The following is an 18,449-nucleotide window of genomic DNA, read 5'->3' as shown; positions in this document are numbered from 1 at the left end:
TCGATTTGCAATTAGATGGAAACTTGTTATTATTCTTCCTTCTCAATGGAAAAAAGATCGATTATATCCCGCAATTGAAATTTATTATTTCTTCGATGTTTTTACTTTTTCCCTTCATCCCTCTCTCTCTCCCCCTCCCTCCCTCTCTCTCTCACTCTCTCTCTCTCTCTCTCTCTCTCTCTCTGTCTCTCTCCCCCTCTCTTTTTCTCATATATGTATAAACTTCTCAAGTGTGTGTGTGTGTGTGTAATTCAAGTGACGTATACAAAAGAAAAAATATAAAAGTCGAGGAAGTAACGTACGTTCGATCGATATACCTGCTATATCTCCAAAAGAAAAGAAAATGCCAAAAAGAAGATAAAAACGTTAAAAAGTCGAATTCTATAACCATAGCTGCAAAATTTAGAAGCGATCAAATTCTTGTTACACGCCGATATCATCTGGTTTCTTGATAATTACTATCTCGACAATTATGTAAGATATGTATGTATATTGTAATGTGAGTGTATTGTGTAATTAAACCGAGAAACACTGCTATTGACGGCTATTGACAATAAAGTGCAAGCCGATCTTTTCAAGACTCATTAAGCCTTGAGCTTGTTAAATGGTATTATGATCGTTGATACAATTTATTGATTTTTTTTTTTTTTTTTTTTTTTTTTAAATAACCGATCGATAATCGACTCTCACTTTCTACGAGCTAATACCTTTAATTTTTGTTCATTTTGGAAAATCGTTGCAACAGCACGTCATGCAAAATCGTCGACGGATGTACTTACAATACATAAGTACGTGATACGCGGTTTTACGCACACGAGGGAGGATAATTAGCCCTTCGTATGTATGTACGTACTTACGTACATACGGTTTAACGATCCAACGTTTTAATTAGAAAGAAAAAAGAAAAGATCGTCGGAACGTTCGAGCAATTACCGAGCTCGATAATAGTAAAGATCATTTTCGCGTTTGAATTTCTCGTGTGACGTTTAAGGAGATCGCTCGTTTTCGACGTAGCTTCCTCTTCCTGTTCCTCTTTCCTTTTCAGCTGCCATTCGAAACGTGGAAGAAACGTTCCTTGACACGTTTCTGTTGCACTTGTCACAAAACGATCAGCGCTGGCAACTTTTCATTGGGATAAAGAATAATATAAATCACAAACGATAAAATTTTAATTTTTCACAATTATTCGGATAATAAGATCAATGATGCATCACAGTTATGTAATATTTTATTCGATAGTGCGAGGAAAGATACGACGACGTCAGTGCGGCCGTATATTCCATTATTTACGTATCAAGTAACGACCCAAAGAAAAATGAGAGATCTTTCAATCGGAGATAGAAGACTGATTAGAAATACATCTTCCTCGGGCCATTATACACACGTGCCACATACGTAGCTGTCATTCTACGTATGTCTGTCGCAAAGTGAAAGAAGGCAAAAGAAAAAATGAATTTATCGTGGACAAATCTAAAAGCAAAAATCCCTTTCGATCGTTCCACTTAATCTCTAATTCTTGTTTAATACTTCAAATATACTTCAAAATATAAAATAGGAGTATTAGCATTATTTTCCAATTGGTCGAGATAAAACAACGACTATTTGCATAAAACCGGAGCAACGTGGTGGATCTCTGGCGAGAATCGTTGAGGAGGGAAAAAAAGGTAAAAGAATGGTAGGGGAAAGTGGGTCCTCCACGTGTTCGCCGGCACGCGAGCACATTCGAGTTCTTTCGTCCGTAGGCGCAGCCGCGCTGCGCTCATAGCAGCGCTCTCGGCCACTCGGAGGCCCGGCACGCATCTTTCTTACACTTAGCTCATTGCGCGTTTCGTCTCGCAGAGAACGTTCTATTAATTTCGAACACTTCTCCCCTCTTCCGTCTTCCTTATTCCTTTCTCCTTCTTCGAATGAAGAAGCCGCCAACTTCGTTGACACTGTGCACCTTTTTTCTTTGGTAAAACAAATTCAACATTGTTTTTCTTTTTCAATCACCTACGTGCCTGAATGTTATATCACGAACCAAAGGAGCGCGGGAGATGGCGGTCAGTCTCGAGAGATACCTTTTTCTTCTCGTCCTCTTCTCCTCGATCTTCGTCCGTCAACGTGAGTAAAATCAAAATTCACTTCCGAATCGATTCGGTTGAATACCTATATCTCTCGATCTTGGATCGGCGCCAGAAGCGTTTTCACGAGCCGAACGATTACCATTCGTCTTAAGTCGAACGTACGTACGTACGTATTTGAAAAGCGTGAAAGCGAAGACAAAGTTTCGAATCGATGATCCGTTACACGTCTTCCTCTAATTGCCCGTTTCTTATATGTGAGATAACGAATGGATATTTTGATTCGCGGTAATAGCGACGTTACACGTGGCTTTGCATTTCTACGATATACCGATCTACAAAAACGCACGTTGATATTAAACAAATTTATTACAACTGTTATAACGAGAGAGATAAAGGTGAACTTCTTTCTAATAGATCCTGTAATTGGCTTTTTTCTTTTTTCTCCTTTTTTTCTTTCTTCTTCTCTCTTGCAAGGATATCGATTGGTAACATCTTGGCAAAAAAATCGTGAAAAAATCCGAAAGGTCGATCGTGCTCGGCTACGATTGCTCGACCTTCACCCACTTGCCTCGTTTTTTTTCTTTCCTGTTCTTCAACGATCCGATAAAAACGAGAGATATAATAATAATAATGGTTGCGCGATTCATTGGATATTAAGTACGTATTCCGTTACTTGATTAAGTTTTCAGACTTATAACTCCGTTGATACGTCCGTCACTTAATCCTTTATCACTTCCATCCTATCGCGTTATCCATTTTGTTCGCAGACTACGTAGGCGCAGATAACAAAACCCTGAAGGATCTCTTCAACAGCACGTCCTGCGCTAAGCCGCCCTTCGAGTGTCCACATCCTCAAATCGAATTTTATCTGTACACCAGGTAAACTTGTTATATTCTTTATAAACGTGCATATCGTCTTCCTTCCCTCTCGCGATCCTTTGTTATTCGCTATTACTAAGTTTTGTTATTCACTAATTTGTTATTCGCTAATTACTAAGTTTATGAAAAAATTGCGAAGGCGAAAATTATTAAGGAGCTTCTCGTATTCGTATTGAAAAGCCTCGCGAGGAAGCTTTGCTATCGCGGATAAAGAGACTCCTCTCGTTTTCAAGATCACGACCGTTTCTCATCTCTCGTAACGAAAGTGTCCTCCTTTCGTAGCTCACCTTTCTCCGATATCTACGTTCGTGTAAACACGAACGCTATGCTCTGTACGAACAACAACGTTCGCTACACTAATACGAATACTTACCATTGACCCTGCTTACGTCACAGTCACCTTGACTACGGTGAAACGCATGAGAAAATACACGCATATTTGCGATATAAATTAAACGTAGATGTAATCTCTGATTGTACTTTTAATCGAACGATGATTAATTAAATAAATCGTAATCGAGAACTTGATCGGGTTAACTTAAGTCTGAAAACTTTCAGGGAGACGCAAAAGGATCCTTTACTCTTGGACGTCCGAAGCTTCGAGTCGCTTTACTATTCCAGATTCAATAAATCCCATACAACCAAAATCATTATTCACGGTTTCGGTGGCGGTAGAAACTTGGCCCCTAGTACGGATCTTAGACGTGGTAAAAAAAAAAAAAAAAAGAAAAAAAAAAGAAAAAAGATAAATAAATAGATAAAAGAAAGAAAAAAATTGATATCACCTTGTATAAATGCAAGTCAATGCCAATCGAGTTTCGATTCGATTAATCCCTTGATTTATTAGGATTACAAGGGATCTTCGTTATAAAACTCCTCGTACGTTTTAGCGTACTTCACTCGAGGCGATTATAATATCATCATCGTTGATTACGGCACGCTGGTACGCGAACCCTGTCTCTCTCAAATACAATGGGGACCAGATTTCTGTTCGCGATGTATCGCGCAATTGGTGAGGTACTTGAGGGATCATCCTCGAGGCACAAGGCCGGAGAATATTCATGTCCTTGGATACAGCGTCGGCGCCCACATCGCCGGACTGATCGCCAATTATTTGCCCGATGATAAGCTCGGCAGGATAACGGGTAAATTTTCCAATATTCTTATCTATTCTTCTTCGTCATTATTTTTCTCTATGTAGTATTTATTCCTATACGCCAATATTACATACGTTTTCTTTTTGTTTCTTATAGTCTTTTACTCGCGCCGTAGTTATTTCGCATGTCATTTCTAACCAACCTTTCTCCCACGCGATAAATTTGCGCCTCGAATATATTCGTTTCACTTTCGATCGTTGTCCGGCACGCTTTCGAAGAAGGCAGAAAGAGAGATTCACTCGAGCTTTCCTATCTCTTCGTGTATAAATTCGCGTCGGCATTTACTTTCACTTGGTTCATTCGCGTCCCCTTTATACAATATGAATCTCGTTATTGGACTTGGCCGTTCATTTATTTGGGAAAGTGTTTCTACCAAACGAAAACTTGTTTAAAAGAACACGTGTCGAACTCAACGGAAAGAAAAATCTATTGAAAAGGAACAAAATCGAATGACAAAGTCGAAAAGTATCTCGTTTCGAGAAATCGAGAATCGTCTAACCGTCTATGTCTTTTGTGGGATAGGCCTCGATCCGACGATATTCTTCTACATGAACGGGAATCGTTCGATGGATTTAGACGAGACGGACGCCCATTTCGTCGACGTTATACACACCGGCGCAGGGATTTTAGGCCAATGGGGACCGAACGGACACGCGGATTTCTACGTTAACGGCGGATCGAGCCAACCCGGATGCGCGACCTCTTCTCTGCTCCGTGAGTACGATCGCCAGCTTCTTTACGTCATTCGAGTCGTTTCATTTATTGGAAAAATAATTAGATCTTTTAGAAAGATCATTTTAAAGAATAGAAAGAGTCCGTCTGTCTCGCGATATATTATTATTCCTCATTATTCGTCATACTATACCCATCGGTATTACGAGCCGAATAAAAGTTTCACCTCTTAGAAACGCTCTCCTGCGACCACACCAAAGTGACCCCGTATTACATCGAGTCGATCATAACGAAGAAAGGATTTTGGGCAGCACCCTGCGGCAATCTTTTCTCTTACCTGATCGGCTGGTGCAATCCGCCGTTGGAGAAGTACATTCTCATGGGAGAGGACACGCCACATACGTTAGTTTTCACAATTGATCTGAGCTTTTACGCCTCTTTTTCTGTTACCTCGGTCGTGTCGTCGGACGATCTCTGTTTTGGAGAGGAAAAAAAAAAGAAAACAGAAAATAGAAAAAAGAAACTTAATCCTATTGCTATTTAAAAATCTTATTACCGTTAAAAATGTAAAGAAATCTTTGGGATTTTGGAAAAGTATACTTGAAAAAAAGAAACAAACATTTCTCAAGATGGTCCATTTAAACGACGCGATTGTCAGAAGATCGTTTAGAAATTCTTGATAAATAAATCCTTTCTCTATTAGAACGTCCCTTCACTAAATTATTTCTTATCTAATCGTCTTTCTTTTGTTTCATCGATTGCATTCGAAAAGAGCACGAGGCATCTTCTATCTGTCAACAAACGCACACAGACCGTACGCCCGAGGACTTCCCGCAAAAAAGCAGCGACAGACAAGTCGGAAGCAATCGTCCTACCGCCAGTATTAAGCTTGCTTAAGCAGCTTATCAATATAATTATAGAATAGCGAATCTGTGTACCTACTTATTAATTAATTCATTAATATCATTAATCGCCTGAGCGTTCATCGGCCCGATGAACGACGCTCTGTTACTACGCTCCTTCTTCTATGTTTCTCCTCTCTCTTCAGTTTCTCACGTTCGTCAATTAGTTGTACGATAATAAAGACGTAACATCTTTTTATAGCGTTTCACATCCGATACTTTTCTTTTGATCCATGGCTCCGTTAAGTTTTTTTCTCTGCTGGCTAAAATAAAAAGAAAAATAATCACGCGAGACTGTTCTCACTTTTTTAATTTTAATATTTTTTTTTTTCAGAGATACGATACGATATGATAAATACGATGTAATTTCTTTTTCTTAAGCCGATCTATGAAATCGTCTTAATGAATTATTCATTGATTATTTTAACGTCGCGTCGTGCGGCTTCATTATAATATTAATCAATTCGATGAAGATACCTTTCGAACGATATTGCGTAAGTTCGATCGATCGATTGCTCGAATTTAACGTCTTTCACATTTTTCAAGAAATACGATCGAACAAATATATTTACTTATCCGTGCGTGATGTGCGCTTTATACAATGTTTTATTGCATTTCTCATATAAAACCCACTTACCTTATTTCACATCGTTCCTGGTTACCAGAGAACATGCTCGTATGATTTTATGTTAACAACAATATTTATTACATAATAATTAAGGACATAATAATAACTTCTATGGATTTACAGTACATTGTCGCACTAAACCTTAATATGTATAATATGCAATGGAATGATTACAAGTTCCCGATACAATCCTCGTTTCAATTGATGACTTCATTTATGCATTTCTTTCTTTTCTCTTTTCTTCTCTCCTCTCCTCTCCTCTCCTCTCCTCTTCTTCTATCTCTTCCTTTTTTTTTCTTTTAAAGATTTCATTTGCACGAGACAACAAAGTATACGAGTTTCAACTGTTTCTTTATCGCTCTCTTGCTTTCTTTCTCATTTTCTATCTGTTCTAAAAGTCCACGTTACTTCGAAGATATATATGCATCTGGGATATATATCTATATTTATATATTATTTCTCTTTTCAGATGGGACGCTTCAAAAAGATGCTTGCCGCCAGGATCACTATTTCCTTTTCTTCCTCCCACTTTTCAAGACGTACTCTTTCTTTTTTTCTTTCTTTCTACCTTTCTTTTTCATTAATTGTTTAGTTTCTTAAATGGAGATCTGAAGAAATCTGCGAGCGTCTACGTTGAAAAAGAGAAGTAGATCCTGCGGACGAAATCAAGCATCGGCCCCTTAAAACGCAGGAAAGTTGCTTTTTTTTTGTTGCTTTTGTAGATTTTTCACTTTTTCACCATTCGTTTAATTTAGATATTATACAACAAGAAACAAGCATCCTCCTATCTTATATGTAAAGAACGCACAGGATCTACTGTAAAAAATGGACAATTTTCCTCCCTTGCGAAAACTAACCACAAAACCAACAAACTTCGCCTGTAACGCGTCCTCCTTTTTTCATTTTTTATTCTCATCGCCCTAATCTTCAATTAAATATTTGAAGTAACGTCGCGAAAAAACGTGGTCGATGACATTGATGAACCATTACCAGCATCATCATCGGTTGCGATAACATAGCGAATACGCAATACGAATGCGCGGAAATCATTTCGAAAGGAATGAAAGGCGGCCGTTTATTGCATAGCTAATGTGTCCACGCCACCATCGTAAATTATAGGGGTAACCGGTGCGTACGCTTTTATTTAAAATCGCTTTTCTCTCTCTCTCTCTCTCTCTCTCTCTCTCTCTCTCTCTCTCTCCCTCCCTCCCTCCCTCTTGCCCTATCCTTCATTAAATATTTCTGTCGCAAGAAAGACGTTACGTCACATATTACTAAAAAGCACGCACGCGGAAAAACCGCAATTGTGAAATTCCGTCGAGACAGAGATTTTCGAAACGAGGAGAAAAGGCTATAATGAAGATAATAATAAACTGTCGCCGTGTGAGCCACAACTTCCGACCTATGCTATACCGCACACTGTACCTACCATAATTTCGAATATTACCAAAATCTAGCTTCTAAACATGCAACGAGTACGTATAATTTCTCCACGTCTTAACAAAATGTCTACTGCTTGTATTGTTATAATGCCTTAGCGTAACGTCGTCTTATTCTCGCTCGTATGAAAGAGAAAGAAAAAGATAGAAGGATGCTAATTAACGAGAATTAATCGACGAGGAGCTCGATTTGATATTCTTTTTCTCGTCGTCGTTTCATCGATGTCATCGTCCTAACCGCGACGCTTTTTAACAGTTAAACTTACGAACTCGCTTTAAAGATTCTTTTTTTTTTTGCTTTTCATTTAAGTACAATGCTGCATAATAATAGTAATGAGTACTTCATCTGAAACGCGCTAGCGAGATAATTGGTCCTGAATGGAAAACGATAGAACCAAACGACGGTTTTGTCTTAATTTTCTTTGTGGATGGTCGAGGAGTTGCAACATTCCGATAACATACGTCAGACAAATTCTTGTCTTTTTTCTATTTTATTTTTTCTTTGTCTTCACTGTCTTTTCAATCCTTCAACTTTCCTCCTCTTCCATAAAATTCTATTACGATCATTTAAGACGGATATCACGGCGATACGGTTCTACCCTTATAATTCATAAAATATTTAAAAATATTTTTTAATGCGTAGAATGTAGGTTGTATTTCTCTCTCTCTCTCTCTCTCTCTCTCTCTCTCTCTCTCTCTCTCTCTCTCTCTCCCCCCTTCTCTTTCCATTTCTTCTCTTTATTATCCGTTTTTTCTTCATGTCACTGATATTTTTTAAAATTTTTTTAAATCAATTATTTTTTTATTATCTTCGCCATTTTGTCTTCTTTATTGTTTTCAAGTCCGCGTTCGATCGAGATAATTTATTGGGCGAAATGTGTGTGACAAGCACGTACATACAATAGGATAGGCCTGTTCATAGTTTCTTGTTTTTTGTAAAACAATAATAACAATATCTGCGGATATAGCTTATGGTATTTGTATCTCTGTGTGTTTGTGTATGTGTTACGTGATATACACTCGTATGTACGTATACGTATGCGCGCTCACCTTCGCGTTGCACGTGTATACAACATAGAAACGACTTACGCTCTTTTCTTTTTCTGTAATTATTTCCCACTCGTTTCATACGTGACGTACAGAAAGAAAGAAAATCGTAAGTGTATCACATATGAGTATGCGTAGTGCGAGCGAACGAGCGAGCGCGTTGCTACTTATACGTATACTATGCTATGTAGGATGTGTATATATACATATGCATATATGTATACGTGTGTATGTTATATGTGTGTGTGTATATATATATATATACACATATATATATGTGCTTCGTCGCATCCTCTTTACAAAGTTTGGAAGACATTCATCAAAGCAGACATTCCTTCAATGAAGGAAAAAGTTTTCACGAGTCCTTCACATGAAACAACCCTTGCATGCTTTCGATCTTGACAACCTAGCAAAAAATGTCATCTCCAGGTCTCTCTAAATTTGTTTTCCTTTTCTTCCATAGCTCTTTCACTTCTGGTCTGCTTTGATAACGCGTCTTCTCTGTGACGGATATAGCCGTCTTTTTTCTCTTTTCTTTCTTTTGTTTTTTTTCTGAATCATTGTGTTTAACATCTTTCTTCGAGAATCTTTAGCCACAACTGGAAGCCGTCGCTCGATGCTTTCTTTCTTATCCTTTTTACGTATTCTTTCTTTTTGGTCTCTCCACATGTCATAGGCGTCGATGGTACGTGGCGAATTAAAAGCGTCGAAAGATCGACGGAAGCTTCGTTGTCATCCTTTTAAATATTACTTTTCTATATTTTGTTTATTCATCTCTTTCTCTCTCTCTCTTTCGCTCGTTTGCTCGTTCGCTCGTTCGCACGTTCGCACGTTCGCACTTCTGCACGTTCGCTCTTTCTCTCTCTCTCTTTCTCTCGTTATTTTGTACACAAAAAGACAACTATCTTGTGATTACTTACTTAATTACTTTACTTAATTACGCACGAAGCTCGCTATGTCTTTTTTTTTCTTTTTGTTCTTTTTATTATATTTTACGATTTACTTATATTCTCCCGAGAAATGTTCACACATTGGTTACCCAACGTGCACGCCTTTCGTGACACGCGTGTTGTACGTACATATGCGTGTATATAATGTCAGTTGTTTATGTGTCTTCTCATTCAGTTCAACGTATTTAACACGAACAATATCGATTACTTTACAAAGAGTCTTATTAAATCTGCGCTGGAACGTCAAAGGGACCGTGAGAGCCTTAGAATAGTCTTTTTCTTATTATCTTTCTTATTTTAGCTTTATAAAGAATTCTATTCGGGATAACTGGATAAATATATACGTCTGTATATGTATGTATGAATGAATGTATGTGTGTGCGAATATATATATATATATACATGTAGCATACACACACATCACACATATATACACATATATGTTGCGTGTGCTTTTCCTTTCCTTTTTCAAAATGCTTCTCGTAGTTGAAGAGAACGCGTGTTCATTCGGGAAATTATTATTCAAATGTGTACAACTACGGAGAGAAGTATAGTAGATATATGTATGTATGTATGCATGTATATATACAAGACACTACACTCCATGAGAACATATCGTTAATTCTAAATCCTTGGTGGTATTTATTGTTATTTAGTTTAATCATAGATCGTTTAATATCTGCTAAGTATTTTTTTCTTACTTCCTATCTCTCTCTCTCTCTCTCTCTCTCTCTCTCTCTCTCTCTCTCTCTCTCTCTCTCTCTCTCTCTCTCTCTCTCTCTCTCTCTCTCTCTCTCTCTCTCTCTTTTAATCATGTTATTTTCTTCTGCATAATTTTCTCTCTCTCTCTCTCTCTCTCTCTCTCTCTCTCTCACTCTCACACATTTTTGTTTCCTTTTATTCTGTCTCTCTCGTGCGATATATTCCTGCAAAGAAACGATCAGTTATTGCCAACGAATTCTCTCGACAGTCAGAGTTCTCGCATCTCTCGAACGCTTTCTCGGATCTCGTTTCGAAAGAAATTATAATGTGGATGTGGTATGCGTGTAGGCGCCGTCTATATCTCTTGAGTCCATCTTATAGAAAGTTTTGGTATGTCTTTGGTTAGGTGTAGCAGAGGAAGGACGTTACCTCGATTGGATATTCTTTTAATCAATTTAATCCTTCTTATCTCCGTCCTCGGGATCCTTGAGGGTATGCCATTGGGCAATTGGACGCCTCGGAGATGCCAACATATCCGACCAATGTCTCAATTCCGTTCCACTCGCGTTGTATCCCAATACGACCTTGCCGATCGGTTCCGAAGTACCAATGCGATCATAGTCCACTACTGTTACGACCAATTGCACTTTCTGTAAAATACAAGTTATATGATTTCTCTCTCTCTCTCTCTCTCTCTTTCAATTTCTTTCGTTCTCCCTTTCTCTACATATTAAAATTATATGATATTGCAAGAAATGCAGAACTGAATCGTCAAATGTTATATTCCTTACTTGGATCTGCTCGAAGGGAACTTCAAAAGTGAACGATTCGTTGTAATAGGGATTAAGAGTGCACTTCTTTATGGATGTTTTTTTCTTCTTCAGCCTCTTGCCATTTTGCATGAGTGCGATCTTGACATAAGGATCCGAGAGGCCACCAACGTCCATTTTCTTTAAATTCTTAGCTTCGAGGATGACTACCGTGAGTTTACCAGCCGTTGGTACATATCTCAGGGAGAAACAAATATCACCCAATTTGTTATCCTGCAATAGACAATTAGAAAAATTTTTTTTCTTGAAACGATTGAAAAAACAAAAAAATGAAAATGGCAGCTTTCTTTCTTAGGTCTTGTGCGACAATTGTAGTATAATTAATTATTTTTCCTTGAGAAAGGAAAGCCGAGCTCACCTGTCCACCCTCTCCTTCGACGCTCTGCAATTCTCGCCATTCCTCGATGGTCTGTGCGAGATCGACCTGACACAACGGTACCTTCACCTCACCGATTTGATCGTGCTTCGAGAATCTATCAAAGTCAAAAATCGCGAATACCAGAGTCTTGTTCATGGCCTCCGCGTACGGTACATTCTGTAACGATAAAAATACGAGAAATGAAAAATGGTCAATGATCGATCGATGCCAAATGTAAGAATCAAATGAAAATCAAACGGACCTTAAAAACGAACGTCTCCTCGAAGACTGGGCTCAGCGTCTTTCTGTGGACCTTCGTTTCGAATTTCTTTTTCTTATCGGGCAACAAGTATACCTTTACGTAAGGATCCGAAGTGCCGCCCATATCTAAAGCTGGCAATTCTTCGGCCTGTATCACCGTCACTGCCAAACTGTTTGAATTGAAGTCATACTCGAGCTGAAAATTCAATACTTTGATCGATGCGATCGAGTCGACGCAACTAAGATATAAGGAATTTAATAGAAATATTGAGCAATTTTAACGACGAGACGTAACTCTAGTTTTCTAAAAAAACGTATATACACGACACGATGGTATCGAGTACCGTTGTTATTTATTCATTTTTCTTTCTTTTTTCTACCTTGTATTGAAGCTTTCCGAGTTTGACTTCGCTCTGCTTGCTTTCAGCCTCGTCGGGCTCTTCCGCATTATCCGTGAGTTCTTCCATATCCGGCTGTACCTAAGGACATCGAAGTGGATTCCACGAGGGTAGAATGTATTTCTAATATCTACAGATAACCACGGCACACCGACTACGTACCTTATCCTTATACGTACTTCCAAGTAACTGAACTGATTTTAAATCTACCGCTCCTTTTAGGCCCTTTTTGCCATCCTTGGAACGTCTCTTGCGACAGCATCTTCTTATACAGCAGAAACAAATTCCAAGAACGACTACGCCGACGGCTGCGTTCGACATGATAAATAAATAATTCGATCACCGATTATATACGAGTGCAATAAATGTCTACATATAATATGTATAATAGCCTATGCAAAGCCGGGCTCTTTCCTCTACATTTTTACGTGAAAAAGTTTATGCGATTACGAGCAAATACGAGCAGTTTTCCGAAATAATTTCATCAAGAAAGGTTTCGTCCTATCAGAGTCCGGCAACATTTTAATGCAAACCATTTAACTCTAAATTTATTATCCATACCTATTAAAATCGCGACCAAGCCCCACGTTGGTATTCCCATTTCTTCGGCCAAATCTTTCGATAACGTTCCGAGTTGATCCTTTAAATTTTTCATCGTACTTTCCGTCGTGACTTCCGATTCTGTCTCTGGGTGAAAGGAAAAAGAAAATGAAAGATTCTCTAAATAATGTTAGGGCAAGAATAATGGAATCGAATAGATAGAGGATTTTGAAAACTCACCGCTTCTTACTGCTTCCTCGGTACTCGTCATCGCCTTCAACGTCAATTGCGGAAGGTTCGACGTTTCCTCTTGCGTTTCCACATTTTCTGAGGTAGCTGCTGCAGGCGCCGGTTCTGATGGTGCTTCTCTTTTAACAGGTGGCATTTTCTAGACGATTCAAAACTATCCATTAGATAGTTCTATGTATATTTTTTATCACGTACATCATACGAGCTACGTCTACGTCAGTCCGGAAAGTTTGGAAAAGATCAATAAAGAGAAAACGACAATATGAGCAAGTAGCTTTCATTGCTTCTTAACTGGAAATAATATCTCGACTCGAAATAATCTCGTGCTCGTACGCGTTCGTTCTTCTCCCTAATCTGTTGTCCGCTTCCGCGGAAGGCACTGCATTCAAAACTCGTATGCGTATCGCTCGCGCAGCGAGTCCTGATAAATAAATTTTTTCTTTTATCGTGGTTAAAATGCATTTCGAGGCCAAAGTCGCGCTCTTACAAATCGAGCAATTACATCGAGTAAAAGCATCATATATTTCGATGGAAAGTTCCAAACAAAAATGTCAAATGATAGTGGATGAAAGAGTAAAAGATCGAATGACGGTACGTAGAAGGAGGAACGATGATGCGAAAGAGAAATTCAGAGTCGAGCACGCACGACAATACGTTATCGATCAATGCGTGGGAGTCGGTGTACACCATCCATGAGGAAACGTTGAGCAAACTGGAGAAAGGTACAAAGAAAGGAAGTAGAAGGATCGTAGAATAGAGAAAAAGCAGGAAGTATCTATTGCGAAAAAGAGAAAAAGGAAAATCATTATTTAGGTACGGTGCCAAGACTTATCGAGAGGAGTCAATATTTTTTTCTTACGTTTCGCTCGTCGTTCGTACAATGTCTCGGTAATATCGTGAGTTCTACTTCAAGTACCTTTCTGTTCATTTTTTTTTTCCTATCCTATACACTTATTCCACAAAAGCAGTTAGAACGACAAGGGAGAAGAGAAAAAAAGAGAAAGAGAAGTTGGAGAGTAACCATTCTTCCGTCTGGACTCTTTGAGTCTGGCGAGGACCTTCGAAATTATTGATTTCTATTTCTTTTCCAGGTACCCACTAGTATAGATGTCCGGTGTAAAATCATCTTATAGCTGACTCCCTGCAGCATAGCTTTTTTTTTTTTTTTTTTTCCGATGAATTATCGTCCTACGTTGTCTCTTTCATGAGATAAATCCGTATCGTTAGAATAGTTGCCGATATATATCTACACGTATACACAGGTATGTGTACATACATGCATGGTTAAAGCACTTTGGTTAAAAAGCTGAGAGGTGGCGAAGGAGAGTGGCGAGAGCGTAATGATTCGACAACACGACGGGGAACACTCGTCGCGACGATATGAGTGACAAGCATGACGTTGATAAGCTTTCCCATTTCGTTAGGATAGGTAGAGTCGGTCGAACTATTTTTTCTCTTTTCGAACCTTCTTTCTCCGAGTATCACCGTCCCCTTCCCCTCCCCATCGAGCAGGACATTATCCGTCACGTTTAAGTAATAGCTCTTTTACATTTAGACAAGATTAAATCAAAGTGAACGTTGACATATTCTTTTTTTTTCTTTCTTTCTTTTTTTTTCAAATCCCAAAGGCAGCAGCACAGCATCTTACTTGTGCGGCACGTAATATATGTAAAATCGATACGGACGTCTTTCAATAGGATTATTTCACCGCCCGGTGAACTTGTTCATAACGCTCTGACCGCTGACGCTACGACCGCTGCCAAAGGTTATCCTATATCTACAGGTTCGTGCTTCTTTTCTGCGACCGATAATAACCATAAAATGTTAAGGATCGAATTTATATATAAAATATAATATTTCTCTGAGCTTCACTTCTCGGAGCGTTCATAAGCCGATGTATAAGTATTTAAAGAATCTTATATATGTGAGAAAAAACATTTTCAATTTTTATTTCGATAAATTTTTTTTTTATCTAAATGTACCGTTTGATCTAGTTTAAAATAAGAACGTAACGATCGTTGGCCGAACGTACAATGATATTGGGATTGAATTCGCGCGAACTAACCAGAGTCCATCCCGGTATTATGTACGCTTACGTTAGTATGTGTCTACGTATGTACCCATCCATGAGTATACTTGGAAGGTAAATCGATACCAAGCGGATAGTTATAGACTCTGCCGGTCCAATAATATTACCAACGACACTTCCGTCTACACGCGTTTTCAAAGGCTCCTCGAACGTCGAGCTCGCGAGGCGAATTTAACTGATCCCTACAAAATGAAAGTGATTAACATTTGAATGATAAGAAAAACATTTATGATATCGTCCATTGATTATTAGAGCAGTCAAAACATATCACGTGTATCGTATTAAATATGCGAGATTAAAAACTGCCATTTAAATGGCGTTGATTTTCGAAGCGAAAGATTACGATGATTGGTAAAAAAAGAAAAAAAAAGAAAAAAAAAAAAAAAGATTTGATTCAATTCCAACAACACTCGGTCTTTCTTTTCGTTGATACTTCCGCCAACTCTCGGCGTTCCCCCCTTTTACGATAACGGTCATTCGTTAACACTATCGACTGTCCCACATCCTTTTCTCAAGGACGTCCTCGTCACGATCGTCACGCAGGAGACATCCAACGCCCTTCTACCATGAATGAATAAACCACCCCCTCCATCTTCTTACAAAGAAGCATTCAGAAAAGATGATCTCTCTTTGATAAAATCACGTGTTGGATATGAAATCACGTCTAGATCGCGTAACTATATCGTACAAAAAATATCTTATTGCTTTGCCCTCTTTAAATCGGTTAATATAAAGTTGGTTGGATATATTGCATGAAAGAATCGAACGACAAAGGGGTAATGATCCATGGAAGCCTCAGAAATTTGAGACTACGCGACTTGAAGACAAATGGAGAAAAATGGAGGAAGAGGAAGAGAAAGATCGTAGAGAAGTTTGTCTCATCCTCTAAAAAAGGAGAGCCTCGTAGCGGGCTTCTAAATCGTTCCGAGGTAGACTCTCGAAACTGCCTAATGTTGCCAACTGTGCTCGTACACGAAATACACGATCCTAACGAAAATTACGAATGAAATGGATATTGATACTTCAGGTATATAGATGGAAAGTAAGGAAAGGGAGTGAGAGAGAAAGAGAGAGGGAGAGAGAGATCATGGTTGATCAAACTTTATTCGTGTAAAATGAATAGAAATCGGATCTCGAATTTGGGTCGAAAAATCAGGGAGAGTTGGAGAGGAAGAGGTAGGGAAAGAGAGAAATCGATTCTAGGGAGCGTGGCGTGTCACCATTTCAATAGCCGCTTATACAAATAAACCGATATACAAAAAAATACATTAATAAAAGATTCGTTTAAAAGACTTAAGGCTTAAATAAATAAAAAGAGAGAAAAGATAGATATAAAAATAAATGTACTCACGTAATTTAATATTCCTTATCAAACGTGATTTTTTATTTAGTGCGTTATCTCCACCAGCCCAAGGATCCACCCCGTCGTTGTGCCGCACGATTCGAAATGACGTTAAAAGAAAAGATCGTAGTAGTGGATACTTCGTCGTTGTATTCTCTCTCGACGTAGACGGACCGAGATAGATGGATAGAGAAATAGACGGACAGAGAAAGAAGGAAAAAACTATAAACGATGGTATTGGAGAAGATTGATAACTCGCACAAATGTTATTTCGCGTTTAGAGACGCATCGTTCTCATCCACCTCGTCTTCGTCTTTGTCGTCGAACGCCCTTGCGACATCCACGACGATGGTAGAACGGTGGAAAATCTATCCGTGGCACGGCTCTTCTACAGAGGAGGTAGGTAGGACGCGAGTGCGCCTGACCGATGGCAAACGCGAACATGGCCGACCCACGTACGACGAAATCGATAAAACACGTTACGTTTTCCGGCGTTTTGCGCCGAGAGAGAGAGAGAGAGAGAGGGGGGGGGAGAGGGAGAGAGAGGGAGAGAGAGGGAGGGAGGGAGGGAGTGAGTTAGTGAGTGAGAGAGGGAGAGAGAGAAGAGAAGAGAGGGAAAGAAAATGATGGAGATAGACGACGTAAAGGACATGAAAAAGAAAGAGAGAGAGAGAGAGGGAGAGAGAAATACATTGGAGAAGCTCCGAGAGAGGGATGATAACGCGGTAACCCCCTGCGCTTATGGAGGAGCTGGTTCGCGCCGACGTCGTTGCAGGAGGAGAACCGATAGCAACCCCTACGAAAAGAACGACAAGGGTGTCACTCTACGTAAGCTGCGGATTCTCTTTTCGAGTCACTCGCAATAACTATAAATTCATTTAATTGTCGCTTCATTTTTCATGAATTTCTTACATATTTTTTATATAAAAAATGTATGTCGTTCCTTTGTTAAAATTTGTCTGTATATATATGTATACGTGTGTACAATGTATATATATCTATATTTACTATCTACCTTTAATTGATTTTTGTAGTTACTCTTGTTGCGCGACATTCATGAAATTATCTTAAATCTACGATCATTCGTGAAAAGGATTTGTTTTTCCCTCGGATCTTTACATTCTTCGAAATGGATAATTCTTTGCGAATGAAGAAGAAAACTTTTTTAGGCTAACCTTGCTCTTATATGCATAATATCTTGATATTTCGAAATAAGAATGAATTAGGCATATACGAGATAGTCGATTTGACATTTTGACTTTCTCTTTTGATCTAACATCATACTTTCGACAAGATATTCGATAAAAATTTGCGACTATTGTATCATCATTATATTACTAACTTAGATCATTTTCTTATTTGAAATAATTTCAATAATTTTTAAATATTGACTTTTTTTGTTTAGGAATAATCATTTCAATAATTGGACATCACGGTCTATTCTTATATGTACTTTATAGGTATTCACAAAGTACTCTTATATATATGTAATTGTAACAGCGGTTTCTCCATTGCTATTCTATGATACTATCGATTACGTTTCGACAAAGGAAACGAATAAATCAAGATATTTTCTGCATCGGACTTGTTTTGCCTGCGAAAATCGAGAATAATTGCATTTCTCAAAGAACATTGCCTATCGATTAAACCAGCTTCATTAATGCTTACAAAACAAATTTATGATAAATAATCGCAAGCTATAAAAATAAACTAATGGCAGAGAGGAAGGGAGGGAGGGGGAAAGGGGGAGAGAGGGAAAGAGAGAGGAAGAGAGAGGGAGGGAGAGAGGGAGGGAGAGAGAGAGAGAGAGAGAGAGAGAGAGAGAGAAGGAGAAAAAATAAGACCAATAGCCGTAATTAAAAGTGGTGCAATCGTTGAGCTACGGATTAACTCTCTCGCTCCGAACGACGTAAATATACCCTGTCGAAAAATTGACGATT

The 18,449-nt window shown here is 38.6% G+C and overlaps 2 protein-coding genes across 6 annotated transcripts; one reads left to right on the top strand and one right to left on the bottom strand.

Moving 5' to 3' along the window:
* Window positions 1-1,666: 1,666 nt before the first annotated feature.
* Window positions 1,667-5,885, top strand: LOC122635867 (pancreatic lipase-related protein 2-like). Of its 2 annotated transcripts, none has more exons than XM_043826551.1 (7): window positions 1,667-2,103; window positions 2,834-2,945; window positions 3,504-3,652; window positions 3,836-4,090; window positions 4,625-4,820; window positions 5,008-5,176; window positions 5,547-5,885. In XM_043826551.1, the coding sequence occupies exons 1-7, from the start codon at window positions 2,037-2,039 to the stop codon at window positions 5,697-5,699; spliced, it is 1,101 nt and encodes a 366-aa protein (XP_043682486.1). In that variant the 5' UTR covers window positions 1,667-2,036; the 3' UTR covers window positions 5,700-5,885. The 2 variants fall into 2 exon arrangements, with proteins under 2 accessions (XP_043682486.1, XP_043682487.1); XM_043826552.1 differs by having other exon boundaries at window positions 1,670-2,103; window positions 4,625-4,816.
* A 4,666-nt stretch (window positions 5,886-10,551) lies between these two features.
* Window positions 10,552-17,002, bottom strand: LOC122635865 (synaptotagmin 1). Of its 4 annotated transcripts, XM_043826545.1 has the most exons (10): window positions 16,519-17,000; window positions 13,070-13,217; window positions 12,851-12,976; window positions 12,452-12,597; window positions 12,272-12,370; window positions 11,893-12,087; window positions 11,631-11,807; window positions 11,234-11,485; window positions 10,872-11,092; window positions 10,552-10,666 (listed from the first exon to the last, which is right to left on the bottom strand). In XM_043826545.1, the coding sequence occupies exons 2-9, from the start codon at window positions 13,212-13,214 to the stop codon at window positions 10,898-10,900; spliced, it is 1,335 nt and encodes a 444-aa protein (XP_043682480.1). In that variant the 5' UTR covers window positions 13,215-13,217; window positions 16,519-17,000; the 3' UTR covers window positions 10,552-10,666; window positions 10,872-10,897. The 4 variants fall into 4 exon arrangements, with proteins under 4 accessions (XP_043682480.1, XP_043682481.1, XP_043682482.1 ...); XM_043826546.1 differs by having other exon boundaries at window positions 10,552-11,092; window positions 13,070-13,232; window positions 16,519-17,002; XM_043826547.1 differs by having other exon boundaries at window positions 10,552-11,092; window positions 12,272-12,364; window positions 16,519-17,001.
* Window positions 17,003-18,449: the final 1,447 nt, after the last annotated feature.

Source organism: Vespula pensylvanica, chromosome 19 (genome assembly GCF_014466175.1).
Source record: "Vespula pensylvanica isolate Volc-1 chromosome 19, ASM1446617v1, whole genome shotgun sequence".
NCBI lineage: Eukaryota > Metazoa > Arthropoda > Insecta > Hymenoptera > Vespidae > Vespula > Vespula pensylvanica.
Note: the sequence above shows the minus strand (reverse complement) of the source record. Positions and strands in the feature narration are given on the sequence as shown.

What these genes read in the sequence shown, in the direction of transcription:
- LOC122635867 (XM_043826551.1), top strand. Translation starts at nt 2,037, where the DNA reads ATGGCGGTCAGTCTCGAGAGATACCTTTTTCTTCTCGTCCTCTTCTCC. An exon ending in GAATTTTATCTGTACACCAG is followed by an intron (nt 2,946 to 3,503) that starts GTAAACTTGTTA and finishes GAAAACTTTCAG; the next exon opens with GGAGACGCAAAAGGATCCTT. An exon ending in TAGTACGGATCTTAGACGTG is followed by an intron (nt 3,653 to 3,835) that starts GTAAAAAAAAAA and finishes CGTACGTTTTAG; the next exon opens with CGTACTTCACTCGAGGCGAT.
- LOC122635865 (XM_043826546.1), bottom strand. Translation starts at nt 13,214, where the DNA reads ATGCCACCTGTTAAAAGAGAAGCACCATCAGAACCGGCGCCTGCAGCA. An exon ending in CGAGGAAGCAGTAAGAAGCG is followed by an intron (nt 12,977 to 13,069) that starts GTGAGTTTTCAA and finishes CCTTTCACCCAG; the next exon opens with AGACAGAATCGGAAGTCACG. An exon ending in CTTGGTCGCGATTTTAATAG is followed by an intron (nt 12,598 to 12,850) that starts GTATGGATAATA and finishes TGTCGAACGCAG; the next exon opens with CCGTCGGCGTAGTCGTTCTT.